This window comes from Mustelus asterias, chromosome 11, assembly GCF_964213995.1.
Source record: "Mustelus asterias chromosome 11, sMusAst1.hap1.1, whole genome shotgun sequence".
In the NCBI taxonomy this organism is placed as follows: Eukaryota; Metazoa; Chordata; class Chondrichthyes; order Carcharhiniformes; family Triakidae; genus Mustelus; species Mustelus asterias.
This window is the reverse complement of record NC_135811.1, coordinates 111453449-111469523: the sequence shown is the minus strand read 5'-3', so window position 1 is coordinate 111469523 and position 16075 is coordinate 111453449. Positions and strand designations below refer to the sequence as shown.

General features: G+C 45.2%; 1 protein-coding gene across 1 annotated transcript in view; it reads left to right on the top strand.

The window, feature by feature from the left end:
* Nucleotides 1–15630, top strand: part of naglu (N-acetylglucosaminidase, alpha) — a 67311-nt gene extending 51681 nt beyond the window's left edge. The window contains exons 5-6 of the mRNA XM_078224297.1: nt 12245–12501; nt 14151–15630. Of these exons, the coding sequence (XP_078080423.1) occupies nt 12245–12501; nt 14151–15355 (1462 nt within the window). The 3' untranslated portion in view covers nt 15356–15630. The remainder of the gene's footprint in view (nt 1–12244; nt 12502–14150) is intronic.
* Nucleotides 15631–16075: the final 445 nt, after the last annotated feature.

The following is a 16075-nucleotide window of genomic DNA, read 5'->3' as shown; positions in this document are numbered from 1 at the left end:
ACTTGGCCAAGGCACAGTTGCAGGAGTATACAAAAGGTGGGTTGCTCCGGAAGGAGACCAAGGCCAGTACCATGGAGATACATCCATTGTCAGAGCAAGAAACAGTGCAAATAGATCGTATTATTGTGACCAAGGTCAACCCAATAATGGTAGAACTGCTGGTAAATGAACACCTGCTGAAAATGGAGGTGAACACAGGAGCTGCGGTTTGCATTATTGGGGAGCAGGTATATAAATACCTCTAAACCGGTATGCAACTTTTGAAACCGGAAAACACAAGGGTCAGACTACCTACCTACACAGATAGACCACTGAGGATAAATGGCACCCCAATGGCACACCAAATGGCACACCAAAGTCGGTGGTGTGGTAGACAGTGAGGAAGGGTGTCGTAGTTTGCAGGAAGACTTAGACAGGTTGCAAAGTTGGGCCGAGAGGTGGCGGATGGAGTTTAATGCGGAGAAGTGTGAGGTAATTCACTTTGGTAGGAATAACAGATGTGTTGAGTATAGGGCTAACGGGAGGACTTTGAATAGTGTGGAGGAGCAGAGGGATCTAGGTGTATGTGTGCATAGATCCCTGAAAGTTGGGAATCAAGTAGATAAGGTTGTTAAGAAGGCATATGGTGTCTTGGCGTTTATTGGTAGGGGGATTGAATTTAGGAGTCGTAGCGTTATGTTGCAACTGTACACAACTCTGGTGCGGCCGCACTTGGAGTACTGTGTGCAGTTCTGGTCCCCACATTACAGGAAGGATGTGGAGGCTTTGGAGAGGGTGCAGAGGAGGTTTACCAGGATGTTGCCTGGTATGGAGGGGAGATCCTATGAGGAGAGGCTGAGGGATTTGGGATTGTTTTCGCTGGAAAGGCGGCGGCTAAGAGGGGATCTTATTGAAACATATAAGATGATTAGAGGTTTAGATAGGGTGGATAGTGATAGCCTTTTTCCTCTGATGGAGAAATCCAGCACGAGGGGGCATGGCTTTAAATTGAGGAGGGGTAGTTATAGAACCGATGTCAGGGGTAGGTTCTTTACCCAGAGGGTGGTGAGGGATTGGAATGCCCTGCCAGCATCAGTAGTAAATGCGCCTAGTTTGGGGGCGTTTAAGAGATCCGTAGATAGGTTCATGGACGAAAAGAAATTGGTTTAGGTTGGAGGGTCACAGTTTTTTTTTAACTGGTCGGTGCAACATCGTGGGCCGAAGGGCCTGTTCTGCGCTGTAATGTTCTATGTTCTATGTTCTAATGACCTACACCAATCAGCCTGATTCCCACTTGTCATTGTATATGGGCAAGGAACAAGATCCAAAGATGTGTGGGTTAGGTTGATTGGCCATGCTAAAATTGCCCTTAGTGTCCTGGGATGCGTAGGTTAGAGGGGTTAGTGGGTAAATATGTAGGGATATGGGGGTAGGGCCTGGGTGGGATTGTGGTCGGTGTAGACTCGATGGGCTGAATGGCCTCTTTCTGTGCTGTAGGGATTCTAAGAAATTCTAAGAAACAAGATTAATGGGGAGAGATTGACTCCAGCAAACCAGATTAAATTAGTTGGAGGTCTTCCAGCTAGGCGAGGGAGAGCTGTATGCAGCCATTAACAGACATCCTGAAGTTTTTGACGAAGGACTTGAGAAGATTAGAGAGGCCCAAGCCAAAATTTATGTCAGCCCTAATGCCACAGCCAAGACCTGTCCCTTACTCCCTATTGGAGAAAGTGGAGGCTGAACTCTGGTGCCTTGAAGATCTTGGCATTATAAGGCCCATACAATTTATGGAATGGGTCTCACCTATCATCCCTGTCTTCAAGCTGGATAAATCAGTCCGCATTTGTGGGGATTATAAGTTAACAGTCAACCGGGTCTCTAAATTAGACAGATACCCAAGCCCAAAATTGAGGTCTTGTGCACCATGTTAGCTGGCAGACTGGTTTTCACTAAGCTGGATATGAGCCATGCTTATCTTCAACTCGAATGAGATGAGGCATCCCGAAAATAATGTTATAATCAATATATACAAGGGCTTATATGAATATACATATCTCTCCTTTGAATTCTCTTTGGCATGTGCTATATCCTAGTAGATGATGGAGAACATACCTCAGGGGTTACCTAAAGTGTCTGTATACTTGAATGACATTCTGGTCACGGGCTCCTCCAAGCAAGAGCACTTGGTGAAGTTGTGTGACAATACTGTGCCTTTAAGAAATGTATTTTAATCATGTTTCTCTGCAGGATGTTTCTGCAGTCCTTGGCAATTTGTCGGCACCGTGTTGTCTGTAGCCTTTATTATTGACAGTATAGGGGCAGGCGATGGCCTGATAGTATTATTGCTAGACTGTCAATCCAGAAACTCAGCTAATGTTCTGGGGACCCAGGTTCGAATCCCACCACGACAGATGGTGGAATTTGAATTCAATATAAAAAATCTGAAATTAAGAATCTATTGATGACCATGAAACCATTGATGATTGTCGGAAAAACCCATCTGGTTTACCAGTGTCCTTTAGGGAAATAAATCTGCCATCGTTACATGGTCTGGCCTACCTGTGACTCGAGTCACAGCAATATAGTTGCCTTCAGGCAACTAGGGATGGGCAATAAATTCTGGCCAGCCAGTGACGCCCATGTCCCACAAACAAATAAAAAAAATTGATCTCATGTTGATTTTAATCTGGACTAATGCAGTATTCTGTGGCTTTAATGGTCCCTTAGGATTGCATAGTGGAGCTTGATTGATAGAGCATGTCAGAGGGGCACTTTTTTCACTGAGGGTGGTGAGTGTCTGGAACAAGCTGCCAGAGGCAGTAGTAGAGGCGGGTACAATTTTTTCTTTAAAAAAGCATTTAGACAGTTACATGGGTAAGATGGATATCGAGAGATATGGGCAGCACAGTGGTTAGCATTGCTGCCTTACGGCTCCAGGGACCTGAGTTCGATTCCCGGCTTGGGTCACTATCTATGTGGAGTTTGCACGTTCTCCCCATGTCTGCATGGGTTTCTTCCCACAGTCCAAAGATGTGCGGGTTAGGTGCATTGGCTATGCTAGATTGCCCCTTAGTGTCCTGGGATTAATGGGGTAAATATGTGGGGTTATGGGGATAGGGCCTAGGTGGGATTGTTGTTGGTACAGGCTCGATGGGCTGAATGGCCTCCTGCAGTGTATGGTTTCTATGAAATGTGGGCAATTGAGACTAGCTTAGTGATTAAAAACTGGCGGCATGGACAATTTGGGCCAAAGGGCCTGTTTCCATGCTGTAAACCTCTATGACTCTATATCAGGTATGACAGATGAACTGAGAGCCTGGATTACTGCATGGAATTATGATATTGCAATTACGGAGACATGGTTAAAGGAGGGATAGGACTGGCAGCTTAACATTCCAGGATGTCGCCTTGGAGATGGGACAGAAGAGGAAACAAAAAGGGTGAGGGAGTTGTATTGCTGATTAGGGAGCAGATCACAGCTGTGTTGAGGGAGGAGACATTGGAGGGATCTTGCAGTGAGGCATTATGGGTGGAACTCAGGACTAGGAAGGGTGAAATCACAATGCTGGGAGTATAGACCTCCCAACAGCCCACAGGAAAAATAGAAACTAGAAGCAGGAGTAGGCTGTTCGGCCCTTCGAGCCTGCTCCACCATTCATTTTGATCATGGCTGATCATCAAATTCAATATCCTGATCCCCCTTCCTTCCATATCCCTTATTCCCTTTTGCCAAGTGCTGTATCTAATTTCTTCTTGAAATCAGACAAGGTTTTGGTGTCAACTACATTCTGTGGTAGTGAATTCCACACATTCACCGACCTCTGGGTGAAGAAATTGCTCCTCACCTCAGTACTAAAAGGTTTACCCCTTATCCTCAAACTATGACCCCGAGTTCTGGACTCCCCCACCATTGGGAACATTCTTTCTGAATCTACCCTGTCTAACCCTGTTAGAATTTTATAAGTTTCTTTGAGATCCCATCTCACTCTTCTAAACTCCAGTGAATATAATCCTAACCGATTTAGTCTCTCCTCATATGACAGACCTGCCATTCCAGGAATTAGCCTGGTAAAAGGAGAACTTGTGGAGTCAGATATCGGAGAGGTGTGAAAAAAGCAGGGTAGATGTGGTGGGAAACTTTTAACTTCCCCCATATTGACTGGGACTCCCTTCGAGCTAGAGCTCTGTACAGGAGGGCTTTTTGATACAGTATGTTGGCAATCCAACCAGGGAGGGGGCCTTACTAGACTGAGTAATGGGGAATGAGCCGGGCCAGGTGATCGATGTTTCAGTGGAGGAGCATTTTGGACTTAGCCACCATAATTCCATAAGATTTTGGGTAATCGTGAATAAGGATAAGAGTGGCCCTCGACCTTAATTGGTCGAGGGCCAAATACATCCAAATTATTGGGGAATGTGGATTGGGAGCAGCTATTTGAGGGCAAATCTACGTTTGGCATGTGGGAGACTTTAAAAGGCCAGTTGGACAGGCATGTTCCCGCAAAAATTAAGGATAGAAATGGCAGGATTCGGGAGCCATGGATGACAAGTGAAATTGTAAGCTTAGCCAAAAGGAAAAAGGAAGCACACGATAGGTCTAGGCATCTAAAAACTGATGAAGCCATTGAGAAGTGTAGAGAAAATAGGAAGGAACTTAAACATGGAATTAGGAGGGCTAAGCCATGAAATACCTTTAACAAATAGGGTCAAGGAGAATCCCAAGGCTTTTTATGCATATATTTGGAGCAAGAGGGTAGTAAGCGAAAGAGTAGGCCCACTCGAGGACAATGGAGAGAGGTTATGTGTGGAGCCACAGGAAGTGGGTGAGATCCTTAATGAATACTTTTGTATCGGTATTCACCAAGGAGAAGGCCATGATGGATGTTGAGGTCAGGGTTGGATGTGTGAACGCTCTAGACAATGTCAATATATTGAAGGAGGAAGTGTTGGATATCCTAGATTGCATTAAGGCAGACAAGTCCCCGGGGCCGGATGGGATCTATCCCAGGTTACTGCGGGAGGCAAGGGAAGAAATAGTGGGGCTTTAACTGATATCTTCACATCCTCTTTGACAGGCGAGGTCCCAGAGGACAGGAGAATAGCCAATGTTGTTCCCTTGTTTAAGAAAGGAAGCAGGAATAATCCAGGAAATTATAGGCCAGTGAGCCTGACGACTGTGTTGGGGAAGCTTTTGGAGAAGATACTGAGGGACGGTATATATGCACATTTGGAAGAAAATTGAATAGTTAGTGACAGGCAGCATGTTTTTGTACGGGGAAGGTCGTATCTCACCAATGTGATTGACTTTTTTGAAGAGGTGACAAAGACAATTGATGAGCGAAGGGCTGTGGATGTAGTTTGAATGGACTACAGGTCCATGGTAAGGTGTTTGACAAGGTGCCACATGGTAGGCTGGTACAAAAGCTAAAATCCAAGGGGATTCGGGGTGGGCTGGCTAGATCGATACATGATGTGGAGATGCTGGCGTTGGACTGGGGTAAACACAGTAAGAAGTTTAACAACACCAGGTTAAAGTCCAACAGGTTTATTTGGTAGCAAAAGCCACACAAGCTTTCGGAGCCTTAAACCCCTTCAGCAAAAGCCACACAAGCTTTCAGAACCTTACCGAACAGGCTTGGTTATAGAAGACAGAGTAGCGGTTGAATGGTATTTTTCAGAATGGAGATGTGTAGCTCGTGGTGTTCTGCAGGGATCAGTGCTGGGACCTCTGTTGTTTGTAGTATATATAAATGATCTGGAGGAAAATGTGGGTGATCTGAATAGAAAGTTTGCAGATGATACGAAGATTGGTGGAGTTGCTGATAGTGCCGGGGATTGTCAGAGGATACAACAGGATATAGATAGATTGGACACTTGGACACAGAAATGGCAGATGGAGTTTAATCTGTTACATAGGAAGATGGTTGTGGTTGTGGAGGGTCAGTCATCTCAGCTCCAGCACATCTCTGCAAGAGTCCCTCAGGGTAGTGTCCTAGACTCAACAATCTTCAGCTGCTTCATCAATGACCTTCCCTCCGTCATAGGATCAGAAGTGGGGATGTTTACCGATGATTGCACAATGATCGTTGCACCAATTTGCACAATTGCACCATTCGTGACTCCTCAGATACTGAAGCAGTCCACGTTCAAATGCAACAAGATCTGGACAATATCCAGGCTTGGGCTGACAAGTTTCATTTGCGCCACACAAATGCCAGGCAATGACCATCACCAATAAGAAACACTCTAACCACCACATTCAATGGTGTAACCATCACTGAATCCCCCAACATCCTTGGGGCTACCAGAGACCAGAAACTCAACTGGACTCCCCCCGGTACCACAGTAGAAAACAGTACCACTGCAGGGAAGTCCATTGTCAACTTGTCCGACTACACACTTCAACCAGATGAAATCGAAGTTCTCAGCCGAGGGCTTAATTTTTGCCCCACCACCAAAATAGACCCCATCAGTCTCGGAGCAGACACAGAGGAATTCATCAGGCGAATGAGGCTGAGGGAGTTCTTCCACAAACCCCAAGAGGCCAACAACGAACACAATGAGACAGCCAATGAACCGGAACAGCCAACAGAGAGATCCGCAGTGCATCCGAAGAGGAAAGAGTCGAATTGGACTCCTCCAGAAGGCCGCTGCCCTCGACTTGACATGTATGCCCAAGCCGTCAGGAGGTGCGTCAACACCAAATTCATCAGCCGCACTCACAAGACAGCACCGAACATCACACAAGCACAACGTAACGCCATCCACGCTCTCAAGACCAACCGCAACATTGTCATCAAACCAGCAGACAAAGGAGGGGCCATCGTCATACTGAACAGAACGGATTACTGCAAAGAAGTGTACCGACAACTCAACAACGAGGAACACTACAGACAGTTACCCACAGATCCGACCAAAGAACACACCCGTCAACTCAACACTCTGATCAAGACCTTTGATCCGGACCTTCAGAGCACCCTCCGTGCTCTCATCCCACGTACTCCCCGCGTTGGAGATCTCTACTGCCTCCCGAAGATACACAAGGCAAACACACCCGGCCGTCCCATCGTATCGGGCAATGGGACCCTGTGCGAGAACCTCTCCGGCTATGTCGAGGGCATCCTGAAACCCATTGTACAAAGAACCCCCAGCTTTTGTCGCGACACGACGGACTTCCTACAGAAACTCGGCACACATGGAGCAGTTGAACCAGGAGCGCTCCTTGTCACAATGGATGTCTCGGCACTCTACACCAGCATCCCCCATGACGATGGCATTGCTGCAACGGCCTCTGTGCTCAACGCCAACAACTGCCAGTTTCCAGATGCAATTTTACATCTCATCCGCTTCATCCTGGACCACAATATCTTCACCTTCAACAACCATTCTTCATCCAGACACACGGAACAGCCATGGGGACCAAATTCGCACCTCAATATGCCAACATCTTCATGCACAGGTTCGAACAAGACTTCTTCACCGCACGGGACCTTCAACTGATGCTATACACTAGATACATCGATGACATTTTCTTCCTTTGGACTCATGGTGAACAATCACTGAAACAACTCTATGATGACATCAACAAGTTCCATCCCACCATCAGGCTCACCATAGACTATTCTCCGGAATCGGTTGCATTCTTGGACACACGCATCTCCATTAAGGACGGTCACCTCAGCACCTCACTGTACCGCAAGCCCACGGATAACCTCACGATGCTCCACTTCTCCAACTTCCACCCTAAACACGTTAAAGAAGCCATCCCCTACGGACAAGCCCTCCGTATACACAGGATCTGCTCGGATGAGGAGGATCGCAACAGACACCTCCAGACGCTGAAAGATGCCCTCATAAGAACAGGATATGGCGCTAGACTCATTGATCAACAGTTCCAACGCGCCACAGCGAAAAACCGCACCGACCTCCTCAGAAGACAAACACGGGACACAGTGGACAGAGTACCCTTCATTGTCCAGTACTTCCCCGGAGCGGAGAAGCTACGGCATCTCCTCCGGAGCCTTCAACATGTCATTGATGAAGACGAACATCTCGCCAAGGCCATCCCCACACCCCCACTTCTTGCCTTCAAACAACCGCACAACCTCAAACAGACCATTGTCCGCAGCAAACTACCCAGCCTTCAGGAGAACAGTGACCATGACACCACACAACCCTGCCACAGCAACCTCTGCAAGACGTGCCGGATCATCGACACAGATGCCATCATCTCACGTGAGAACACCATCCACCAGGTACACGGTACATACTCTTGCAATTCGGCCAACGTTGTCTACCTGATACGCTGCAAGAAAGGATGTCCCGAGGCATGGTACATTGGGGAAACTATGCAGATGCTGCGACAACGGATGAATGAACACCGCTCGACAATCACCAGGCAAGACTCTTCTCTTCCTTTTGGGGAGCACTTCAGCGGTCACGGGCATTCGGGTAAGCGTTCTCCAAGGCGGCCTTCGCGACACACGACAGCGCAGAGTCGCTGAGCAGAAACTGATAGCCAAGTTCCGCACACACGAGGACGGCCTCAACCGGGATATTGGGTTCATGTCACACTATTTGTAACTCCCACAGTTGCGTGGACCTGCAGAGTTTCACTGGCTGTCTTGTCTGGAGACAATACACATCTTTTTAGCCTGTCCTGATGCTCTCTCCATTCACATTGTTTTGTTTCTTAAAGACTTGATTAGTTGTAAGTATTCGCATTCCAACCATTATTCATGTAAATTGAGTCTGTGTCTTTATAAGCTCTGTTTGTGAACAGAATTCCCACTCACCTGAAGAAGGGACTTGGCTTTTGCTACCAAATAAACCTGTTGGACTTTAACCTGGTGTTGTTAAACTTCTTACTGTGCTCGCCACATAAACACAGTGGCTACAAGAGCAGGTCAGAGGCTAGGAATACTGCAGCGAGTAACTCCCTTCCTGACTCCCCAAAGCCTATTCAGCATCAAATGGCACAAGTCAGGAATGTGATGGAATGCTCCCCACTTGCCTGGATGGGTGCAGCTCCAACAATACTCAAGAAGCTCGACACCATCCAGGACAAAGCAGCCCGCTTGATTGGCACCACATCCTCAAACATCCACTCCCTCCACCACCGACGTTCAGTGGCAGCAATTCATCAAAGATCCTTAGCACCTTCCAAACCCACAGAACATGGACTGCAGTAATTCAAGAAGGCAGCTCACCATCACCTTCTCATGGGCAACTCAGGATGGGTAATAAATGCTGATGTGGAGATGCCGGCGTTGGACTGGGGTAAACACAGTAAGAAGTTTAACAACACCAGGTTAAAGTCCAACAGGTTTATTTGGTAGCAAAAGCCACACAAGCTTTCGAGGCTCTGAGCCCCTTCTTCAGGTGAGTGGGAATTCTGTTCACAAACAGAACTTATAAGACACAGACTCAATTTACATGAATAATGGTTGGAATGCGAATACTTACAACTAATCCAGTCTTTAAGAAACAAAACAATGGGAGTGGAGAGAGCATCAAGACAGGCTAAAAAGATGTGTATTGTCTCCAGACAAGACAGCCAGTGAAACTCTGCAGGTCCACGCAACTGTGGGAGTTACAAATAGTGTGACATAAATTCTGATTCTAGGATCGCATGATAAAGACTCAGGAGGAAAAAAGCAGAAATATTTATGTGAAATAGTGTGACATAAACCCAATATCCCGGTTGAGGCCGTCCTTGTGTGTGCGGAACCTGGCTATCAGTTTCTGCTCCGCGACTCTGCGCTGTCGTGTGTCGCGAAGGCCGCCTTGGAGAACGCTTACCCGAATATCAGAGGCCGAATGCCCGTGACCGCTGAAGTGCTCCCCAACAGGAAGAGAACAGTCTTGCCTGGTGATTGTCGAGCGGTGTTCATTCATCCGTTGTCGCAGCGTCTGCATAGTTTCCCCAATGTACCATGCCTCGGGACATCCTTTCTTGCAGCGTACATTGGGGAAACTATGCAGACGCTGCGACAACGGATGAATGAACACCGCTCGACAATCACCAGGCAAGACTGTTCTCTTCCTGTTGGGGAGCACTTCAGCGGTCACGGGCATTCGGCCTCTGATATTCGGGTAAGCGTTCTCCAAGGCGGCCTTCGCGACACACGACAGCGCAGAGTCGCGGAGCAGAAACTGATAGCCAGGTTCCGCACACACAAGGACGGCCTCAACCGGGATATTGGGTTTATGTCACACTATTTCACATAAATATTTCTGCTTTTTTCCTCCTGAGTCTTTATCATGCGATCCTAGAATCAGAATTTATGTCACACTATTTGTAACTCCCACAGTTGCGTGGACCTGCAGAGTTTCACTGGCTGTCTTGTCTGGAGACAATACACATCTTTTTAGCCTGTCTTGATGCTCTCTCCACTCCCATTGTTTTGTTTCTTAAAGACTGGATTAGTTGTAAGTATTCGCATTCCAACCATTATTCATGTAAATTGAGTCTGTGTCTTATAAGTTCTGTTTGTGAACAGAATTCCCACTCACCTGAAGAAGGGGCTCAGAGCCTCGAAAGCTTGTGTGGCTTTTGCTACCAAATAAACCTGTTGGACTTTAACCTGGTGTTGTTAAACTTCTTACTGTAATAAATGCTGGCCAGCCAGCGACACCCATGTCCCACGAATGAATTAACAAAAATGCGAGGTGATGCATTTTGGAGGACCAAATTTAAGAATGAATTATGCTGTAAATAGCAGAACCCTTAGGAACATTAACATACAGAGTGATCTGGGCGTGCAGGTCCACAGTTCCCTAAAAGTGGCAACGTAGGTGGCCAAGGTGATTAAGAAGGTGTATGGCATGCTTGCCTTCATCGGCCGGAGCATTGAGTATAAGAGTTGGGAAATCAAGTTGCAGCTATATAAAACCTTGGTTAGGCTGCATTTGGAGTATTGCGTGCAGTTCTGGTCACCACAACCAGAACGAAGTTTGGAGAGAGTGCAAAGAAGGTTCACCAGGATGTTGCCTGGCCTCGAGGGCTTTGGCTATAAGGAAAGGTTGAATAACCTAGGATTATTTTCACTGGAAAGATGAAGGCTGAGGCTAGACCTGATAGAGATCTACAAAATTATGAGAGTTATAAACAGCGTGGATAGTCAGAGGCTTTTTCCCAGGGTGGAAATGTCAATTACAACAGCGCACAGGTTCAAGGTGAGAGGGGGACAGTTTTACACGCAGAGAGTGGTGGGTGCCTGGAATGTGCTGCCAGAGGGGGTGGTGGAAGCAGGCACATTAGCAACATTTAAGAGACATCTGGATGGGTACATGAATAGGGAGGAAATAGAGGAATATGGACCGAGTACGGGCAGGTTTTTTTTGGTTTAGTTAGGGCATCATGATCGGCATGGGTTTGGAGGGCTGAAGGGCCTGTTCCTGTGCTGTACTTTTCTTTTTATTTTCATGCTCATGATATTTTCCATCCCTGCCCACTGTGACTCCTGCTGTAAGTAGGAAATCCTGGCCATAAATCTGTACTGCCCCAAAGGCAGTAAAGCCTCCCCACCATGTTAAGATGACTGCAAGGGGAGGCTACTGCCTTCTTACCCTTTGTTATATCTTCTGTTATCATTGGAGTGATTTCATCCTTAATCGTAAAGGCTACTCCTCATTATCCTTTTCCTCATTTTTCCTGAAGACTATGTTTAGTTCCCTGTGCTGGCACCTCTTTAATGGCTACAGTGTCCAGCCACTTGGCATTGAGTCTACTCCACCTTCAGTAAGATCATGATCAATCTAATTTTAGCCTTCACTTCATATTCCTATCTACCCTAATAACCCTACTTTCCCTCGCAATAAATGATAAATGTTAGCTTTGCTAATTACTTGCTTCACTTGCATACTAACCTTTTTCAATTCATGCACTAGGACTCCCAGATCCCTGTGCAACTCAGAGCTCTGTAATCCCTCACCATTTAGATAATATGCTTTTTATTTGTCCTGCCAAAATGGACAATGTCACATTTCCCCACACTACGCACCATTTGCCAGATCTGTACTCATTCACTTTACTTAGCTATGTTTATCCTTATGTCCTCTTCAGAATTTACTTTCCTACTTATCTTTGTGTCATTGTTATTGATTGTATGAAAATTGGGTGGGTTGTGCAAAAGGGGGCAATCCGCTTTGCCCAGATGGGGAAGATAAATTGCTGCCCAGATCAGGAAGATAAAACTCCAGATGTCTTTAGGCTATAGTAAAAACATATTTTTTTAAACAAAGCTCTTCCTTTATTTTTCAGATTGTTTCCTGAAGAAAACATCACAAGACTAGGGAACTGGGGACATTTGAACTGTTCTTACTCTTGTTCCTTTTTGCTGGATTCCAAGTCCTTCCTCTTTCAGCAAATAGGCAAGATGTTTCTGTTGGAACAAATTAAAGAATTTGGCACTAACCATATTTACAGTGCAGATACATTCAATGAAATTACCCCGAACTCTTCAGACCCTAAATATTTATCCACTATCAGCAATGCAGTCTTCAAATCAATGGCACAAGGTAATGTTCTCAAAATAATATCTTAAGAATCTTTTTCATATAAGTGGAAACTTTCCCCTTGATATATATTCAGGATGTTTTTTCCTGCATTTACATTTACATTTTAAGTTAAATTTGTGGACTAGCCCTTAAGGCATTTGTATTTATTTCTTGTAAAAGCTACTGCTTTATTTGGTGTTTGAGTGCAGTCAATGGCTCCCTGCACTTGTGGGAAGTCTATAATCTGAGCGAATCCCATTGATCTAGTGTCTTGGCTAGCCTGATCCCAGTCTCAATGGATGTAGTTATGAGCCCTTGTGAAGTGTAAGTGCGTCATCTCCTTGATGCATTTATGAGCAGACTTGTGCGATGCTGCAAAAGTCATGCATGAAGCCCTGAAAGGAGTCAGTTGCATAAAAGCTTAGGGGCAGCTGTGACTTTCAAACCCACAGGAAGCAGGTGCCTTCAAAGTCCATGTGGTGCCAACCTTAATGAGAAAGTGGCATAACTGAGCCACTGCGTCCCTGGTCAGGCAAAGTCTTTGCCAACGCTGGCTGTCGCTCATCAGAAGGAAGGTCAGCCGCTGTCTGTAGACCGTGGGCCTTCAAAGGTGCCAAAGCAGGCCTTGCCATCCCTTCCTCCCCAAGGTTTTGGTTTTGCTTCTGCTCCTGGAGGGCCAGACGTGTCCATTGACGTCTTCTCTCAATACACTAGTAAGAATGATAGCCAGTTCATAGGTTCTGTCTCTCTCCCATGCTAATCACTGCAAGAGATCAGCCATGATCGTATTGAATGGCAGGGTAGGATTGAAGGGCCTTGTGGCTTACCCCTGGAAAATACTGAAGAGTCTGTTCAATTCTTACTTCCAAACTGGATAACCTCATACTTCCCACTTAATATTTCATCTGCTACCTTGCATTTTACTCACTTAACCTGTTTGTTTCTTTGCAACCTTGTGTCCTCACAGCTCTAGCTTTATGTAGTGACTGTTGCACTGTGTTGAATACAAAAGAACAATACAGCATAGGTACAGGCCCTTCGGCCCTCCAAGCCCGCGCCGCTCCCTGGTCCAAACTAGACCATTCTTTTGTATCCCTCCATTCCCACTCCGTTCATGTGGCCATCTAGATAAGTCTTAAATGTTCCCAGTGTGTCCGCCTCCAACACCTTGCCCGGCAGCGCATTCCAGGCCCCCACCACCCTCTGTGTAAAATACGTCCTTCTGATATCCGTGTTAAACCCCTCCCCCCACCCCATCACCTTGAACCTATGACCCCTCGTGAACGTCATCACCGACCTGGGAAAAAGCTTCCCATCGTTCACCCTATCTATGCCTTTCATAATTTTATACACCTCTATTAGGTCACCCCTCATCCTCCGTCTTTCCAGTGAGAACAACCCCAGTTTACCCAATCTCTTCTCATAACTAAGCCCTTCCATACCAGGCAACATCCTGGTAAACCTTCTCTGCACTCTCTTATGACTTTGTCATGATGTTGGCTATAAACAGAAAAGCTTTGCTTATGTAACCAATAACCATTCAGTTAAATAATTAAAACAATTGAAATATGTTTATATATCTCACATGCTGGAGCAATACTCCTTTACAATAGTCATTGTTAAGCAGCATAGTTAAACTTCATTGTTTGAATATACTTTGTTTCTCACAGTGGACCCATTGGCAGTTTGGCTCATGCAAGGATGGCTATTTGTGAACAGACCTTCATTTTGGCAGCCAACCCAAATCAAAGCTTTGTTACATGGAGTGCCGTTGGGAAGGATGATTATTCTGGATTTATTTGCTGACAGTAGACCAGCATATTCTTTCACTGAGTCTTTCTATGGACAACCTTTCATATGGTGCATGTTGCATAATTTTGGAGGTAACACAGGGATGTATGGAACAGTAGAAACTATAAATAAAGGGCCTTTTGAAGCTAGGTTTTTCCCAAATTCGACCATGGTGGGTACAGGAATAACACCAGAAGGAATTGAACAGAATGATGTGGTGTATGAGCTAATGAATGAAATTGGCTGGTGCAAAGAGCCTGTAAACCTCACAGAATGGGTTATGTCATATGCACAGAGACGGTATGGAAAGAAAAATGATGATGCTGCAGCTGCATGGCTGCTATTGTTCCAAAGTGTCTATAATAATACTTTCTATCGACCAGACCACAACAGAAGTCCATTAGTTCACAAACCTTCTTTGAAATTGGATACTACTTTGTGGTACAATAAAAGCAATGTCTATGAAGCATGGTGGCGGATGCAAACAGCTGTTCCTGATCTGTCCTGTAGCGAGACATTCAGATATGACCTTGTCGATGTGACAAGACAATCTGTCCAGCTCTTAGTTTCAGAATTTTATGAAGACCTCAAGAATGCATTCTTGAAATATTCCATCGTGGGGCTGCAGACTGTAGGAAATGTCTTAGTGCATGACTTGCTACCTGAACTTGACAACCTCCTGTCCAGCGACAGGCACTTTCTATTGGGCCACTGGTTACAAACCGCCCGGTCCTTGGCAACAAGTGAAAAAGAAGCCGACCTATATGAATTCAATGCTCGTAGTCAAATCACGCTTTGGGGGCCAGATGGGAATCTTTTGGACTATGCCAATAAGCAGTGGGGTGGTTTGGTTAATGACTATTATGCACTACGTTGGGATCTCTTTGTGTCAACACTTATTAAGTGTCTTGAGGAGAGAATTTCCTTTGATCAATCCCACTTCAATCAAATTGTCCTTCAATTGGAGAAAAATTTTATTGTAAACAAAGTAAAATATCCAGACAAACCAGTGGGAAATACCTTTGAGATTGCAAAAAAATTGTTCCTCAAATATTACCCCCAAACAATGAAAAGACTCAGCTAATGGTGGATTTGATTTTGATTTGTACTGATGTTTAGTTTGGTTTAACTTTAAAGAGCAGTAGCCTTTTCAGTTTGTCTGCGATATGGTGTATATTAGTTGTACTCATTATTGTAATGAAGTTAAAGATAACATTTTAAATCTTTTTAAAAATATATCAGTCTATGTGCTCGTGCCATCAACTATAAGAAACAAGATTTTCATTTTTTTCCTGTTAAGTTTTTGGTGATCTGATTTAAACTGACCAGTTTTAGCCATTTTAAACCTTGGGACATTTGAGCATTGATTGTCTTTATTTGATTTAACAAAATGTTCCCTCGGCCAGTTTTTATTAGATATGTGGCAGAAAGCCCAATTACACTGCCTGTCTAGTGATTGGGCTGAATCATTTCCAAGGACATTTCAGGCATATGTTGCTTAAATTGCAGATTTTCTTTATCTCCATAACATTTGATTTTCTATTTTTGGCTTTTTATCCTATTTTATCTTGAGAAAGAACAAATGAACTGAGTCTCCGAGACCCTATAGAGCTTCAATGAAACGGTTTATTCAAGCTTGTTCAACATGCATGAGGGAGAGCACTCAGAGCTATAAGTCAGGATTGCTTCCAAGCTACTTTGCCCTCACGTGGGTTCCTGCAGCATTCTTGTGCCTGATGTTTAGTCATCATCTTTGTTGTCCTTAAGTTCTGCTTCTGCCATGTTGTGCTATCTCCGTTGCCCT